Below are 15022 nucleotides of genomic sequence, written 5' to 3'. Positions count from 1 at the left end.
TGGGCCTTCCTCTTGCTCTAGAGTCCTCTCTCAGGCAGTGACAGCCCCATGTTTGCTCTCTCTGCCTCTTTCCTATCTAACTCTTTCATGTGCTCAGACAGCTCTCACCTGCCCCTTCCTGTCTTCCTTCAGGGACCTCTCAGGCAGCTTTCACCTGCTCCTTTGTCAGCCCAGTTGAAGTGAACCGATTAGTCACAGGTGCACTGGCCTCTTCCCTTTTGAAAGACTCAGGTTTGGCCTAGTTCCCCAGGTTTGCAGAGTGAGGGAGGTAGCTGAGCCAAATTTGAGTGAGCGGCTCTGTGACCCCTTGTGTCAGGGACTAGATTGTAATGCTGGGAGCAGGGGAGCCAAGGCCAGCCAGCCAGGAGCTGCTTCAACGGGGACACAGGGTTTATGGGGTCAAAGCAGGATAGTTGCGTGAAACCCAGGACTGTTGGGAGGTATGTGCCTATCTTCTCCTGGTTTGAGGATCATGCTGGGGCTTAGGTGTCCAGGAGCTTAGAATGAGGCTGCAGTGCACATGTCCAGAGGCAGGACCTTAGGTTCCTACAGGGTTAGACAGCAGCCGAGTAAGGGTTTTGTGGATTGCAGTGGTGCCTAAATACCTTTGTGGATCTGGGTTCCAGTTTATATGTGATTCTCAAGCAGACGGCGTGCTGAGCATGATGCTACAGGGAGCATGTTATGAAGCAGAAGGGAGCAGAGAGATTTGCCTGGCTTCTAGGAAGATGATCTGCAGAGCGTAATCCTGTGGTGCGTAGATAGGCCCCTGCAGTGGTCTCTGTTTTGGGGAAGATACATGACTGATGTGATAAATTTGTGTTATTTTGAAGAAATAAAGCTGAAGCCCTTAAGAGAAAGGGACTAACATGAGGTGGGTGCAGTGTTTTCTTTGGTGCAGAGGCCGGTGAGCTAGCTCACTGGCTTACACCTCTCCAGGTGTGAGAGATGCTGCCTCCACAAACCGTAATCCTAGGTGCTGCTGGCCTGGTGAGTGAGAGACAGGGAGAAGGTTAAGGTGTGACTTGATTACAGTCTACAGGTATCTATGTAGGGAACAAATATTTAATAATGGGTTCTTCAGTCTAACAGAGAAAGCCAATGTGAACCAATGGCTGGAAGCTGGAGCTAGACAAATTCAGATGGGAAATAAGGCATAACTTTTTTAATGGTGAGAGTAATTAACCGTTGGAGCAATTTACTCAGGGGTACATGAGGTTTTACAGTTTTGTTTAATTGCTTTCAGCACCCCTACTATAAAAATTGTTCCAATGCCACTGCAAGATTCAATGTTTTTCTAAGAGATCTGCTATAGGAATTATTTTGGGGAAGTTCTGACCTCCTGTATCGCACAGGCCATAGACTACAGGGGCATAATAATCCCTTCTGGGATTGTAATCTATGAATCAAAACCAGGTCTCCCACATGACATACAGCAGGGTACTACAACCAAACCACTGGACAGGCTGGCTCTTGCTAGCTTTAATGTGAGGATTGTTGACAGCAGTGTTTCTGAAAGCACACACAAATAGCTATATTTTATTGTGTTTATGGATTCATCTGTAGAGGATGGATAATGTTCCTGAGAATTTGAGGATTCCTCATATTTGCCCTAGGATCTCCCTCATGTGTTATGCAATAGTAATATCTTAGGGATGGGCAGAGGTGAATTAAGGCTAAATGGGAGCTGGTGAGATTAAAATCTCATGCTTCTTCCCTCCAAGGGACACCTTTTGTTGCCCGCCCCCAGCAGGTTCTTCCTCAACACCTCTGCCCCCCCACCCCACCACCCAACTCTTATCTTCTCACTCCTGGATGTTTGATCTTACTCTCATGTGAGACAACCGTACTCACTCTACCTTAGCAATCAGCCAGTCTGCTGTACCTACTACTTTACTTTACTCACTGTTCCATCCAGTCTCCCTCTGACTGTGGGTATTGGATCCCACGGATCCTGCTTTAATCCATCCCACTAAAGGGAAAGTCTGAAAAGATCTGGAGGTATGCTTTGGATAAGCATCTGAAAATTCAGATGCTTGTTGAAACTCTTGGGAGCTCCTTCCACCTCCCTGGGTCTATAACCTCAGGGTTCAGAAGGGGAGGGCAGTTATCTCAGGAAAAGCAACTAAGGAAGTTGGTGCAAGTTCAAGTAGTTCCTAACCTCCAGTTGTCTTTTTCAGTACCCACTCCTGGTTTATAGATTCCACAGCCTTACCTTCCTGCCAGTGCTTAATTGGTAATGAAAGAGGTGCTGGTGCTCAAACAATTTTTATACATTCATAACTGATGCAGCAAGCCCAAAGGTGCTGGAGCTATGAACTGCCAAGCCTAGAGGCGCTGGGCCCAGCTCAGCCCTGGCAAGCCCTGGCACAAATTAAGTACTGCTTCCTGCACAACAGTCCTGCAATCAACCTCTTCTAACACCAAATATGCCACTGAGGCCTAGTTGTATTGCAGCCACTCTGTTGGGTCTGGCTACCAGAGATTTCAAAGGAAATCCTCTGGAGAGTATGTACTGAGAAGAAGGATGGTCTTGTGGTTAGAGTGGTAGCCTGGGAGACAGAAGATATGAGTTTTCGAGAGACTTCCTATATGACTGTGGGCAAGTTACTTAACTGTTCTTTACCGCAGTTCCTGGTCTATAAAATGGTCTACACACTTATGAGGGTGTTGCGGGAATAAATACATTGAAAAAATTGTGAGGTGTTCAGCTATGATAGTAATGGGGCCCCCACAATGGAGCGGGCAGCTATCACAGGTCTTGGGGAGGAAGGAAGCAAGGAATGAGGGCAGGACCTTCTCCCATCCATTCTGAACTCAGAAGAAAGGATTTGGTTCAGTTCAAATGATTGCTGAATGTTTTATGCAGTGTTGTTGTACCCGTGTTGGTCCCAGGATATGAGAGAGACAAAGTGGGTGAAGTAATATCTTTTATTGGACCAACTTCTGTCTCTCTTACCAACAAAAGTTGGTCCAGTTATATATATTACCTCACCCATTTTGTCTCAGCTGAATGTTTTGGCTTTTTCAGCTGGTTGGTTGGTTTGTTCACTCAAGATCCCAAACATATACCATATACTTTGCTATGTAGTATCAAGCTTTTTCAAAACTGAAATGAGGAAAAAAGCTAGGTAAAAAAAGAATAAAAGCACTTAAAATCTCTACCCATTCTAGGATTGCCACCTTTGAAAGCAAAAAAACTGGCAAACCCCGCAACACAAGCTCTCAGCAATCCCAACCACAAGGCAACTTCACAATCCCTCTCCCCTTCAACAGCTACTTATAGTCTCTAGAGAGAAAGCACATATAGATAAGATTGATAACATTATTTTCTTACTTAAACTCTGGAAGTAGGAACACTGCAGCATCTTTAGTGGGACACTAACTTTTAACATTAGATATCCTAGTGTAATGTGATAATAGTGCAAATCTTTAGACCCAAGAAAAAAATGACAGATTAAGTTGTTTTTCTGGCAACTGGCAAATCCATTAAAAAAACCATCCAAGCTGGTCAAATACAAGCCAGGTGGTAACCCTACCCCACCCCCAATTAAACTGTCAGAATTCTTAAAACATACAATTGCATCCCTTCCAAAGGTCTTTGCTTAAATTCTGTTTGGATTTCCTTTTGTTCAGAATTATGCTGCTTTAAAACTCCAATGGAGAGGGTGGGGGCAGAGGGAATAAATGGTTCAGATTGTTATTTTAAAAATTGAAGTGCAGAACTATGCCTGTAATGTTTTTTAAAGCTGAAATCTATCAGAATGTTCCAGTCAGAGCTACAGCCCTCTCTTTATGTACACACATACTCTGCACCTTCCTTCTGTAAATCAAACACAGAGCAGTTTGAAAGTGCAAATCATATATTTCACAGATTTACCAGAGGGATCATTTTAATCAGCTTTGAGCCCACTAATGCTGTAGAAACCTTTCAAGCACTGCTGCTGTTTTTATCTTCACGCAGCCAGTGCAAAAGCCAGACTGAACACCATGCCTCTGATAGTCCACCGCTGGAAGAGATTCATCTCTGTAGGTAATTGTACAGTTGTCAGCTGCTTTTGTTGTGCATGTAATGTAAATGTGGGTGAACACAGAAATAATAAGATCAATGTTTTTTAGCAGAAAGTCAGCTGGTATTCAGTAAATCTTTAATCTGGTACTAGCTATAAACTGTAGGTTGTAGGCCTCAGATTTTACTAGGCACCAGAATACAGATAGTTTTAAATTTTAGATATACAAAATGATAGTGTTTGGTTTTTGGTTTTGTTTTTCATTTTCTGGTTCAAGTGTTAGCTTTCTAGAAAGCAAGATCATAACTTCTTATACCTTAGTCTGACAAATATGAGAGCTGTTAATGAATTCCACAGGAATGGATACATTGCAGTAAGAAAAGAATAGCAGTTGTGTGCTGGAATATTAATAGAGAGATAGTATGAGCCAAGGATATTTTTAGCCTCAGCCAATATTAATAAAGTGAAACAAGGCACAGAAAGAAACATTGTTGCTCATCTCTTTTAAAGATTAGCTGTTTCTGGTAGTTGTTTGGGGGAAATGTCTGATAAGTATGTTTTCAAATATTTCTCTTTATTCAGCCTATTAGATCTATTCTATGCATTTTATTTATTCATTTTACCTCCATGGCTCATAAATGACAGGAATAACTAACTAGCTAACTCTAATAGGCATTATTGGTCCGTGTTATTATTTAGAGCCAGATTCTGATACCCTCACTCACCTGGAACAGTATCTTATTTGAAATCAGTGGAACTACTCAAAGAGTAAGGAAATACTCTTTATGAATAAGGGCTTCAGAATCCTGGCTTTTAGTGATTTGAAGTATGGATATAAGATGACATAAGAGGTATGGATTCATTTTAGGGCTGTCAATTAATTGCAGTTAACTCAAGCAATTAACACAAAACAAATTAACTAGATTAAAAAAATAGTCATGATTAATCACAGTTTTAATCCACTGTTAACCAATAATAGAATACCAATTTAAATTTATTGTAAATATTGTGGATATTTTTCTACATTTTCAAATATATTAATTTCAGTTACAACACAGAATACGAAGTGTACCGGGCTCACTTTATATTATTATTTTTGTGAAAGTGCAATCTACAAGTCGAAGCATGAAGGGGCATAATAATCTTTAGCATATCTGGAACGTAAATACCTTGCAACGCCAGCTACAACAGTGCCATGTGAATGCTTGTTCTGACTTTCAGATAATATTGTAAATAAGAAGTGGGCAGCAGCATCTCCCATAAATGTGAACAAACTAGTTTGTCTTAGTGACTGGTTGAACAAGAAATAGACTTGCAGGCTCAATTTTTACATTGTTTTGTTTTTGAGTGCAGTTATGTGAAAACAAAATTCTACATGTGTAAGTTGCACTTTTATGCTAAAGAGATTGCACTACAGTACTTACTTGTATGAGGTGAATTGAAAAATATGTATTTATCTTTTTTACAGTGCAAATATTTTAATAAAAATAATAATATATAGTGAGCACTGTACATTTTGTATTCTGTGTTGTAATTGAAATCAACATATTTGAAAATGTAGAAAAACATCCAAAAATATTTACAATAAATTTACATTGGTATTCTATTATTGGTTAACAGTGCAATTAAAACTGTGATTAATCGTGACTATTTTTTTAATCTCGCAATTAATTGAGATTTTTTAAAATAGTTTGACAGCCCTAATTTATTTACATGTTTTTGATCAATCTAATAACACTCTGAAACTACAACTTGTAAAAGGGAAGGAAGAAAGGCTTTAAAGCATGGAGTTTGAAAAGTATACAGTTGCTGTTATAAATCGGTGAGTATCAATGTTCCCTCTAATTTTTGACAGGCTGTGCGCACAAAAAATTTCTTCTGTGCAGATTTTTGACAGGCCATGTGCGCAAAAAATTTCTTCTTTCCGAATTGTTGTGCTTCTGTGCAAATTTTTGTGCGCGCAGTGTTTTGCTGTGTGCGCGGGGTTTAGGATCTGTGTGAATGCGCACACGCGCACAGTGGTGAGTATACTGTGAATGGGAGGATGTCTCTAGAGCGTAAAATTTAGAGCAGAATGATCTCCTATGGACAAAAGCCACTACCATCCAGGATGAGGCTCAGGTATGAGGGGTACACAGCTTGCTTTTTATTTTGCTTCAGCAATACAGTCTTCATCTGTCATGTGTTTAGTCATCATAGTGCTCTATGTATGCGTATGAAGATATGAAGGATCAGAGTATATCTTTTGTTAAATTTGAATTTCAGAGAAATATTGAACATTTTCTGTATGCAACTTTATTCTAATCTTTACGCAACATGACTTATGTCTCAAGCCTAAAATTGGCAGGCCAAAGTAATTAAAAATACATGAACTGAGTAGTAAGCAAAACTGATTTAAAATATTTTCAAAGACTTTGGATAACATGTATTTTAGACAAAGGAATCCAGTGTGTGGATGGAAACTAGGAATGAGTTAGGTGAGAAGCAAAGTCAAGAAAAGCACTCACTCCAAAGAATTGTAAATACTGTAGGAACTTCAAGCAGTTTGAGGTTAGGTGGAGACATACAATAATAGCAGTTCTGTAAGATGCATTTGAGCTAGACTATGGAGAGAAATATAAATCAGTGTCGTAGCCCAGTGCACTTTTATGGTCTCTTCAGAAACAATGTCCTATATATCCTGAAAGCCACCCTACCTGGTCTCCTTCCAATGTGCCTTTTATGTGTTTGTGTGGTATTCAAAGAAAGTATTTCAAGGCAAAGTTTTTGATTGGGTCTTATAGGACATCCTACAATCATAGGCCATTAAAGCATTTACTAAGTGGGAAATGAGGGCACACAGAACTCTCAGAAGGTGCTACACAATTTGCACAGTTAGGCTCTATGGATCAGATTCTCTTCCACAATAAGTATTTTCTCAGATTGTTTAAGACTTGTTTTTGTCTGTGATTTTTTTTTTTTTTTTGGTCAATGTCTGTTGAACTCAAATGCCTATAAACACTTGGGCGATAATACGGCTTTATTAAAGATTCTTCTCCCCCACAACACTTTTTCAGTTTTGGATTGAGAAAGAACACAATCCACAGCTGAGACCTCCAAGAAGTCCTCTAACAAAACCAGGGAAGATGAGATTTGACATTCATGATATTTCTAATATAAAAAGCAAAGTAAAAAACATATTATAAAGAAACATAAAGGGGCACAAATTCATTTTTTTCCCCTTTTTATGTTTCCTTTAAGTCTAGGTAGCCTGATGTGTCACATGATAGCACCACAGTTTCATGGAATCTGCAAAATAATAGAATTGCAGTTCTAAATCAGAGTGCACTTAGGGCCATAGCATTGTTGATGTCAATGGGAGTTTTATTGTTGACTTGAATGGGAGCAGGTTCAGGCCCTAAACTGAGTTGTGTGACATGACATGATATATCATGAGGTATATGGGAGTAACAAGGATATGACCTCTTTTTTTTTTCTTTTAAAGTGTGATATAGCCAGAAAAGGGACTGTAAAAATGGCAACACTTTATTCACCAGATTGGCTCTCTGTGTATCTTTGAGCCATAGCTGTTCACTTTACTGACACAGGGAAGTTTTTACTGCTGTTAGCAATGGAGAGCCAATACAGCTATGGAGGAAAAAGCTGGATTCTATTCCTTGTGCCTCGTCAACAAAATTGCCAGGTTTTGATTGAGGAATCTTTGTTACTAATGATGATATAGGATTTTGAAAGAACATAGCTTGATTTCCAGATCCCAGGTTGAATTTGCATGTTGAACAGTTGGAAAAATAGTCTTCTGATGTAAACGGAGCAAACTGGATATAGAGTCTGTGACAGTGTGGGATATATGTATATGAAATTGTGAACTGTATTTTATATTAGGACCACCATTTTGTATGATATATCAATTGTATTATATATATTGTATTATATATAACCTTTCCCAAAGCGAGCCTATTGTGATGTAGTCCAGAGAGCTCCCCTGCCTAGGAAAGACTTCTTGAAGGACTAACACTGAGAAGCCATCACAGAACAATATGGAGCCATCACCTTTGATTTTCTCAACTGCTGGCCCAACCCCAAGGAACAATGTTTTTTCTACACAGGTGGCTGGTCGATCTGCAGCATTTCAGCCAAGAGATGTGGCAAAAAGAGACAAACTGTATTTAAGAGGGCGCTTTTCTGAGCAAGGGCGAACGCACGTGGCCTCTTGTAAGAAGGACAGGCTGGAGAGAGAGCCTGGAGGAGAGACTCTTCCTAGCCTGTAATGCTGACAAACCTCAGACTCCTAGAAGGGGTGAGATCAGACTAGGGAAGGGTACATTCCAGGGCTTTTATTTTGCAAAGATTTATACCGTTCTGTAGCTTTTTAAGAGTAAAGTGACTGTAGTTAAGAAATTCCATACTAAACCTGTGTTCCACCATGTTGCCTCCGAAGGGGTTAAGCTAGAAGCCAGTGTGTCCACAGCTAGGTGAAACTCTGAAGGACCATTGGTAGCAAATAGGGGGCTCGGGAGGTCTGAGGTGCTGCTTTTGGGGACTAGGGCAGCTGAACTGCAGAGTCCCAAGACCCAAGGAAGGGCTCTGACAAGAAATCTGAATTTGGGGGTGTTCCCTAGAAATCCAAAGTTAGAAACAGTGACTAGACACAAATCCAGTTGACTTGAAAGCATGTATGACCCAGTGTTTCAATTATATACAACAGACTGGTGACCCTCTAGAGAGGGACTGGGCCAGGTTGTAACAATCAGTAAGGAAGATTAAACATGGACCCCCAAAAATGTTACTGTTCAGAATGTAACTGCACTATAAATCCAGCCACTCTAGCTACCTAGGTTCTTATATGGCACCTGTGACTGTAATCTGTGTTGATCATCGCTGAATTGATTCTTTCTAGTTGATTAGTGCAGTTTCTAAACATTGCTGAAACACAGGAGGTGTTTCAAAACACTGGGGATGGAACATAAAGGGGAAGATTCTGGCTGTTAGTCAGGTATTCAGGTCAACTCTGAATACCGTCTGTTACAAAAATGCTTTTGTTTACTTTTTGTGGATCTCTTCTGTTTCTGATATATTCTCGTAAAGTAACTAGTTTCTAAATTCTGTCACCCCTCTGCTAAGTGGCAGTAGATTTCAGGGCCTTGCAGGTTGGTTTCATATTGGAGGAGAAATCAGTGATGCTGAATTTGGGTATTTTCTTACTGTAACTTGTGTTACATGCCGTGTCAGCTGACTTGGGCTCACATGTGATGTGACTGTGAAAAAGGCAAATGCAGTCCTAGGATATATCAGGTGAGATATTTCCAGTAGAGATAGGGAAGTGTTAGTACCATTATATGAGAGCTGATGAGATCTCATCTGGAATACTGTGTGCAGTTCTGGTCTCCCACGTTTAAGAAGGATGAATTCAAACTGGAATAGGTGCAGAGAAGGACTACTAGGATGATCAGAGGAATGGAAAACCTACCTTATAAGAGAAGACTCAAAGAGCTTGGCTTGTTTAGCCTAAGCAAAAGAAAGCTGAGGGGAGACATGATTGCTGTCTATAAATACCTCAAAGGGATAAATACAAGGGAGCGGGGAGAGAGGGGGACATAACTGACCTCAAGTCTGAGCTTGATAAGTTTATGGAGGGGGTGGTATGATGGGACTGCCTATGGTTGCATGTAGCCAGTCTTTGGCTGCTAGCAGCAAATATCCCCAACGGCCAGTGATGGGACACTAGAAGGGGAGAATTTGCCTGGGATGGAAAATAGCAATCTTAGCTCATTCGTCCATTCCCCACAAACCAGTGCAGGACTACTTGCTGCAGCATATCTTATACTCTTTTTCTCCAGTCTAGTTTTAAATGCCTCAAGTGATAGAACTTCTGCCCCCTCCTTTAGGAGACTGTTCCAAACCTATTTGATTTCATCATTTACACATTTTTTCCTAATATTTAGCCTAATTTTTTTAATTAATTCCCCATTAGCCTTATTGGGATCCAGGAAGTGCTAAAGGATCTCCCCCCAGCCTAAGGGGGGGGGTCCACAGGACCTGGGAAACCAAATAATTACGGGGGACAACTAATGAACAACAGGGACAGGAGTGCGGTCAAAGGGTCAGACGAAGGGAACCTGACGGGCACACCGAGCAGAGAACCTCGGACAGCGCCCACTGCTCCTCAAAGGTGTCAAAGGAGTCAGTGGATGCCGCCCAGAGGAACTCTGCCCAGAGGCATGAACTGACAGAGGATCGGAATTCCCCATTAGCCCTAGGTAGATAAACCCCTGCCTCAGAAAATCTACAATCTTTCAAACTTAAGTACATGTCAATAGTTGTCATAAGCACGTTCCTCATGAATCATTTTTTGGTTAAGCTATTTCTTTAGTTATTCTAATGAATCCCTGAAACTGCTTAATAATTTTGTTTGCTCTTTGAATCCCCAGTAATTTGAATTGTCTACATCTTTTTTCTGGGGAGTTGTTTAGAGTTAAAGACTATTCTAATTGTATCATTGGAGCCATGTAGAGAAAAGCTAAAACTTCCATGTTTCATGAAGGCATAAGATGGTGTATACAGCCCAAAATTGCACTGGTATTTCTGCCACTATATTGCGTTATATCTCTTATACTACCACCACTAGACCTCTGTTAGCATTACTTTCTCTAATTAAATCTGTGGTTTTGCTTATTTTTCCTCAGATATGTTACCATCCAGGTTAAATCTTATTTGGCAACTTTCCATTTTAAGTCCTTCTGTAATGTTTCTCTGGACTTACCTTGTGTTGAAAATGATGTCTATTTTAGGCCTTGCTCCAGCAACTGACTCAATGTGGCTGGACCCTCCGCTGATTTTGAGTTCATTTACCATGGTACTCATCTCTTCTAGATCAGGAATGAAATGGTTAATAATTTTAGGCTGATCACATATCTAGGTGGCAGCCTGATGGACACCTAGCCATAATTTGAAATATTGACCCCAATCATTGTTGTCTGTGTTGCCTTTCTGGCATTTTGCATCCCATGTAATAGGGAACATAACCAAACCAATTTGGATTAACTTGTAAACAAAGATTTCATGAAAATCTTCATCTAATTTACCCCCAACTACATTACGTTTCCTTCATCCGGTAATATTGTAATTCTGTCCAAAGAAGTGAGCACATTTATATGAATAATTTAACTTTTCTTAAGTTCGCTTATTTTGTCGGCGTCTGAGAGTGCATGTCTGCTGACTAGAGAAATGGCAGCTTTGAGCTTTCATTTATAACTGTGCTGTTTTGGTATCTTCACAGTTGCACTAGCACAGTGTTATTTTAAATCAGTTTATGGGGAAGTGGGACTTGAACTTCTAAGGAAGGAGATTCTACCACCTCCCTTCCTTAGAAGTTTTTCTTCTAAGAATCTTCTAGAATCTCCTTCCTTAGAAGTTTTTAAGGTCAGGCTTGACAAAGCCCTGGCTGGGATGATTTCATTGGGGATTGGTCCTGCTTTGAGCAGGGGGTTGGACTAGATGACCTCCTGAGGTCCCTTCCAACCCTGATATTCTATGATTCTAACTTCTATGTTTTCCGTTTATATTAATACGATCTTAGAAGATTGTCCTCTCTTATGTCAGTTTCCTGCTGACAGAAAAAAATATTTTTGAACCTTACTTGAAATGATATTAGTAACAACAATTGGGGCATCCTACAGAGGCACTGGTGTGACTTCTTTGGTGGACATAGTGCTAATTTGGTTGGTATGTTTTGTTGCTTTGGACTTTTTAAAAACAGTGCTAATAGTACTCTGATTCAGCCTGAGCTGTAAACCAGACAGTAGTTACTCTTCTCTCTACCAAATATTTTTTTACTTAAATTATGAAGTACCTCTCCTCACAGTGAAGACTCGTGAAAAATAGGTGAGGGAGAATTATGCAGTTAAATGAGTGAAATATTTAAAAAAATATAAGCTCTATTTTTGGGATGTGTTGGATTTATAAAGTAATAAAACTAAAAATGGGACATTAGCAGCCTGTGCAACAGAGCACAAGAAGTGCTGTATATGCTGCAACCTAGTGGAACTGGATTTGGGGACACTTACCTCTTTCTAGGGCTGTTGATTAATTGCAGTTAACTCATGTGAATAACGAAAAATATTAATCACAATTAAAAAAAATAATCCTGATTAATCGCAGTTTTAATCACACTGTTTAACAATAGAATACCAATTAAAATTTATTAAATATTTTGGATTAAATATAAGGTGGATAGAAAGCTGGCTAGATCGTTGGGCTCAACGGGTAGTAATCAACGTCTCAATGTCTAGTTGGCAGCTGGTATCAAGCGGAGTGCCCCAGGGGTCAGTCCTTGGGCCAGTTTTGTTCAACATCTTCATTAATGATATGGATAATGGGAGGGATAGTACCCTCAGCAAGTTTGTGGATGACACTAAGCTGTGAGGAGAAGTAGATACACTGGAGGGTAGAGATAGGGTCCAGAGTGACCTAGAGAAATTGGAGGATTGGGCCAAAAGAAATCTGATGAGGTTCAACAAGGACAAGTGCAGAGTCTTGCACTTAGGACAGAAGAATCCCATGCACTGCTACAGACTGGGGACCGAGTGGCTAGGCAGCAGTTCTGCAGAAAAGGACTTGGGGATTACAGTGGATGAGAAGCTGGATGTGAGTCAACAATGTGCCCTTGTTGCCAAGAAGGCTAACGGCATATCAGGCTGCATTAGTTGGAGCATTGCCAGCAGATCGAGGGAAGTGATTATTTTTCTCTATTTGGCACTGGTGAGGCCACACCTGGAGTATTGCATCCAGTTTTGGGCCCCCCACTACAGAAAGGATGTGGATGAAATTGGAGAGAGTCCAGCGGAGGACAACGAAAAATGATTAGGGGGCTGGGGCACATGACTTATGAGGAGAGGTTGAGGGAACTGGGCTTGTTTAGTCTGCAGAAGAGAAGAGAGAGGGGGCATTTGATAGCAGCCTTCAACTATCTGAAGGGGGTTCCAAAGAGGATGGATCTAGGCTGTTCTCATTGGTGGCAGATGACAGAACAAGGAGCAATGGTCTCAAGTTGCAGTGGGGGAGGTATAGGTTGGATATTAGGAAAAACTATTTCACTAGGAGGGTGGTGAAGCACTGGAATGGGTTACCTAGGGAGGTGGTGGAATCTCCATCCTTAGAGGTTTTTAAGGCCCAGCTTGACAAAGCCCTGGCTGGGATGATTTAGTTGGGGTTGGTCCTGCTTTGAGCAGGGGGTTGGACTAGATGACCTCCTGAGGTCTCTTCCAAACCTAACCTTATATGATTCTATGATGTTTTTCTACATTTTCATATATATAATATTCGGTGTTGTAATTAAAATTAAAGTGCATATTATTTTTATTTCAAATATTTGCACTGTAAAAATAATAAAAGAAATAGTATTTTTTCAAATCACCTCATACAAGTACTGTAGTGCAATCTTTTTGTTGTGAAAGTGCAACTTACAAATGTAGATTTTTGTGTTCCATAACTGCACTCAAAAACAAAACAATGTAAAACTTCAGAGCCTACAAGTCCACTTGGTCCTACTTCTTGTTCAGCCAATCACTAAGACAGAGAAGTTTGTTTACATTTATAGGAGATAATGCTGCCTGCTTCTTGTTTACAATGTCACCAGAAAGTGAGGACAGGCATTTGCATGGCACTTTTGTAGCCAGCATTGCAAGGTATTTACGTGCCAGATATGCTAAACATTCATATGCCCCTTCATGCTTTGGCCACTATTCCAGAGGACATGATTCCATGCTGATGATGCTCGTTAAAAAAAAATGCGTTAATTAAATTTTGTGACTGAACTCCTTGCGGGAGAATTGTATGTCCCCTGCTCTGTTTTACCCGCATATTTCATGTTATAATAGTTTCGGATGATGACCCAGCATACATTTTTCATTTTAAGAACACTTTCACTGCAGATTTGACAAAATGCAAAGAAGGTACCAATGTGAGATTTCTAAAGATAGCTACAGCACTGGACCGAAGGTTTAAGAATCTGAAGTGCCTTCCAAAATCTGAGAGGGACGAGGTGTGGAGTATGCTTTCAGAAGTCTTAAAAGAGCAACACTCTGTTGCGGAAACTACAGAACCTGAACCACCAAAAAAGAATGTCAGCCTTCTGCTGGTGGCATCTGACTCAAATGATGAAAATGAACATGTGTCTGTCTGCTCTGCTTTGGATTGTTATTGAGAAGAACCCATCATCAGCATGGACACATGTTCCCTGGAATAGTAGTTGAAACATGAAAGGACATATGAATCTTTAGCGCATCTGGCATGTAAATATCTTGCGATGCGGGCTACAACAGTGCCATGTGAACGCCTGTTCTCACTTTCTGGTGACATTGTGAAGAAGAAGCAGGCAGCATTATTGTTTGGAAATGTAAACAAACTTGTTTGTTTGAGCGATTGGCTGAACAAGAAGTAGGACTGAGTGGACTTGCAGGCGCTACAATTTTACATTGTTTTATTTTTGAATGCAGGGGTTTTTTTACATAATTCTACATTTTAAAGTTCAACTTTCATGATAAAGAGATTGAACTACAGTACTTGTATGAGGTGAATTGAAAAATACTATTTCTTTTATTTTTACAGTGCAAATATTTATAATAAATAAATATAAAGTGAGCACTGTATTCTGTATTGTAATTGAAATCAACATATTTGAAAATGTAGAAAACATCCAAAAATATTTAAATAAATGGTCTTCTATTATTATTTAACAGTGTGATTATTTGCTGTGACATTACACTCCATATTCTTTATGAAAATATGCTTTTGGTACGATATGATATAATTAAGATAGGTTTTATGCAAGATAACTCTTATTAGGTATCATTGGAAAGGTTATAATTTACTGAATATAATTATCCTATTTGTATGCATGTAGCATTTGTGTATCTGAAATTAGGATTATTGACTATGTATCTATATTTCAACTATGTTACTTTGGGTGACACCCCCTGCTAACACTTCAGGTACAACAATGAAAAAGCCAGATA

The 15022-nt window shown here is 39.9% G+C and overlaps 1 protein-coding gene across 2 annotated transcripts in view; it reads left to right on the top strand.

Moving 5' to 3' along the window:
• ATP8A2 (ATPase phospholipid transporting 8A2) overlaps nt 1–15022 on the top strand; it is a 690440-nt gene that overhangs the window by 51776 nt on the left and 623642 nt on the right. The window contains exon 1 of one of the 2 annotated variants that reach the window (XM_084650564.1): nt 3989–4033. The exons of the other annotated variant lie outside the window; for it this stretch is intronic. Within the exon in view, the coding sequence (XP_084506690.1) occupies nt 3991–4033 (43 nt within the window). The 5' untranslated portion in view covers nt 3989–3990. Of the gene's footprint in view, nt 1–3988; nt 4034–15022 lie in introns of those variants that run through there. 2 annotated transcript variants of the gene reach the window in all.

Source organism: Lepidochelys olivacea, assembly GCF_965140295.1.
Source record: "Lepidochelys olivacea isolate rLepOli2 genome assembly, chromosome: 1".
Lineage (NCBI taxonomy): Eukaryota > Metazoa > Chordata > Testudines > Cheloniidae > Lepidochelys > Lepidochelys olivacea.
This window is presented reverse-complemented; position numbering and strand designations above follow the sequence as displayed.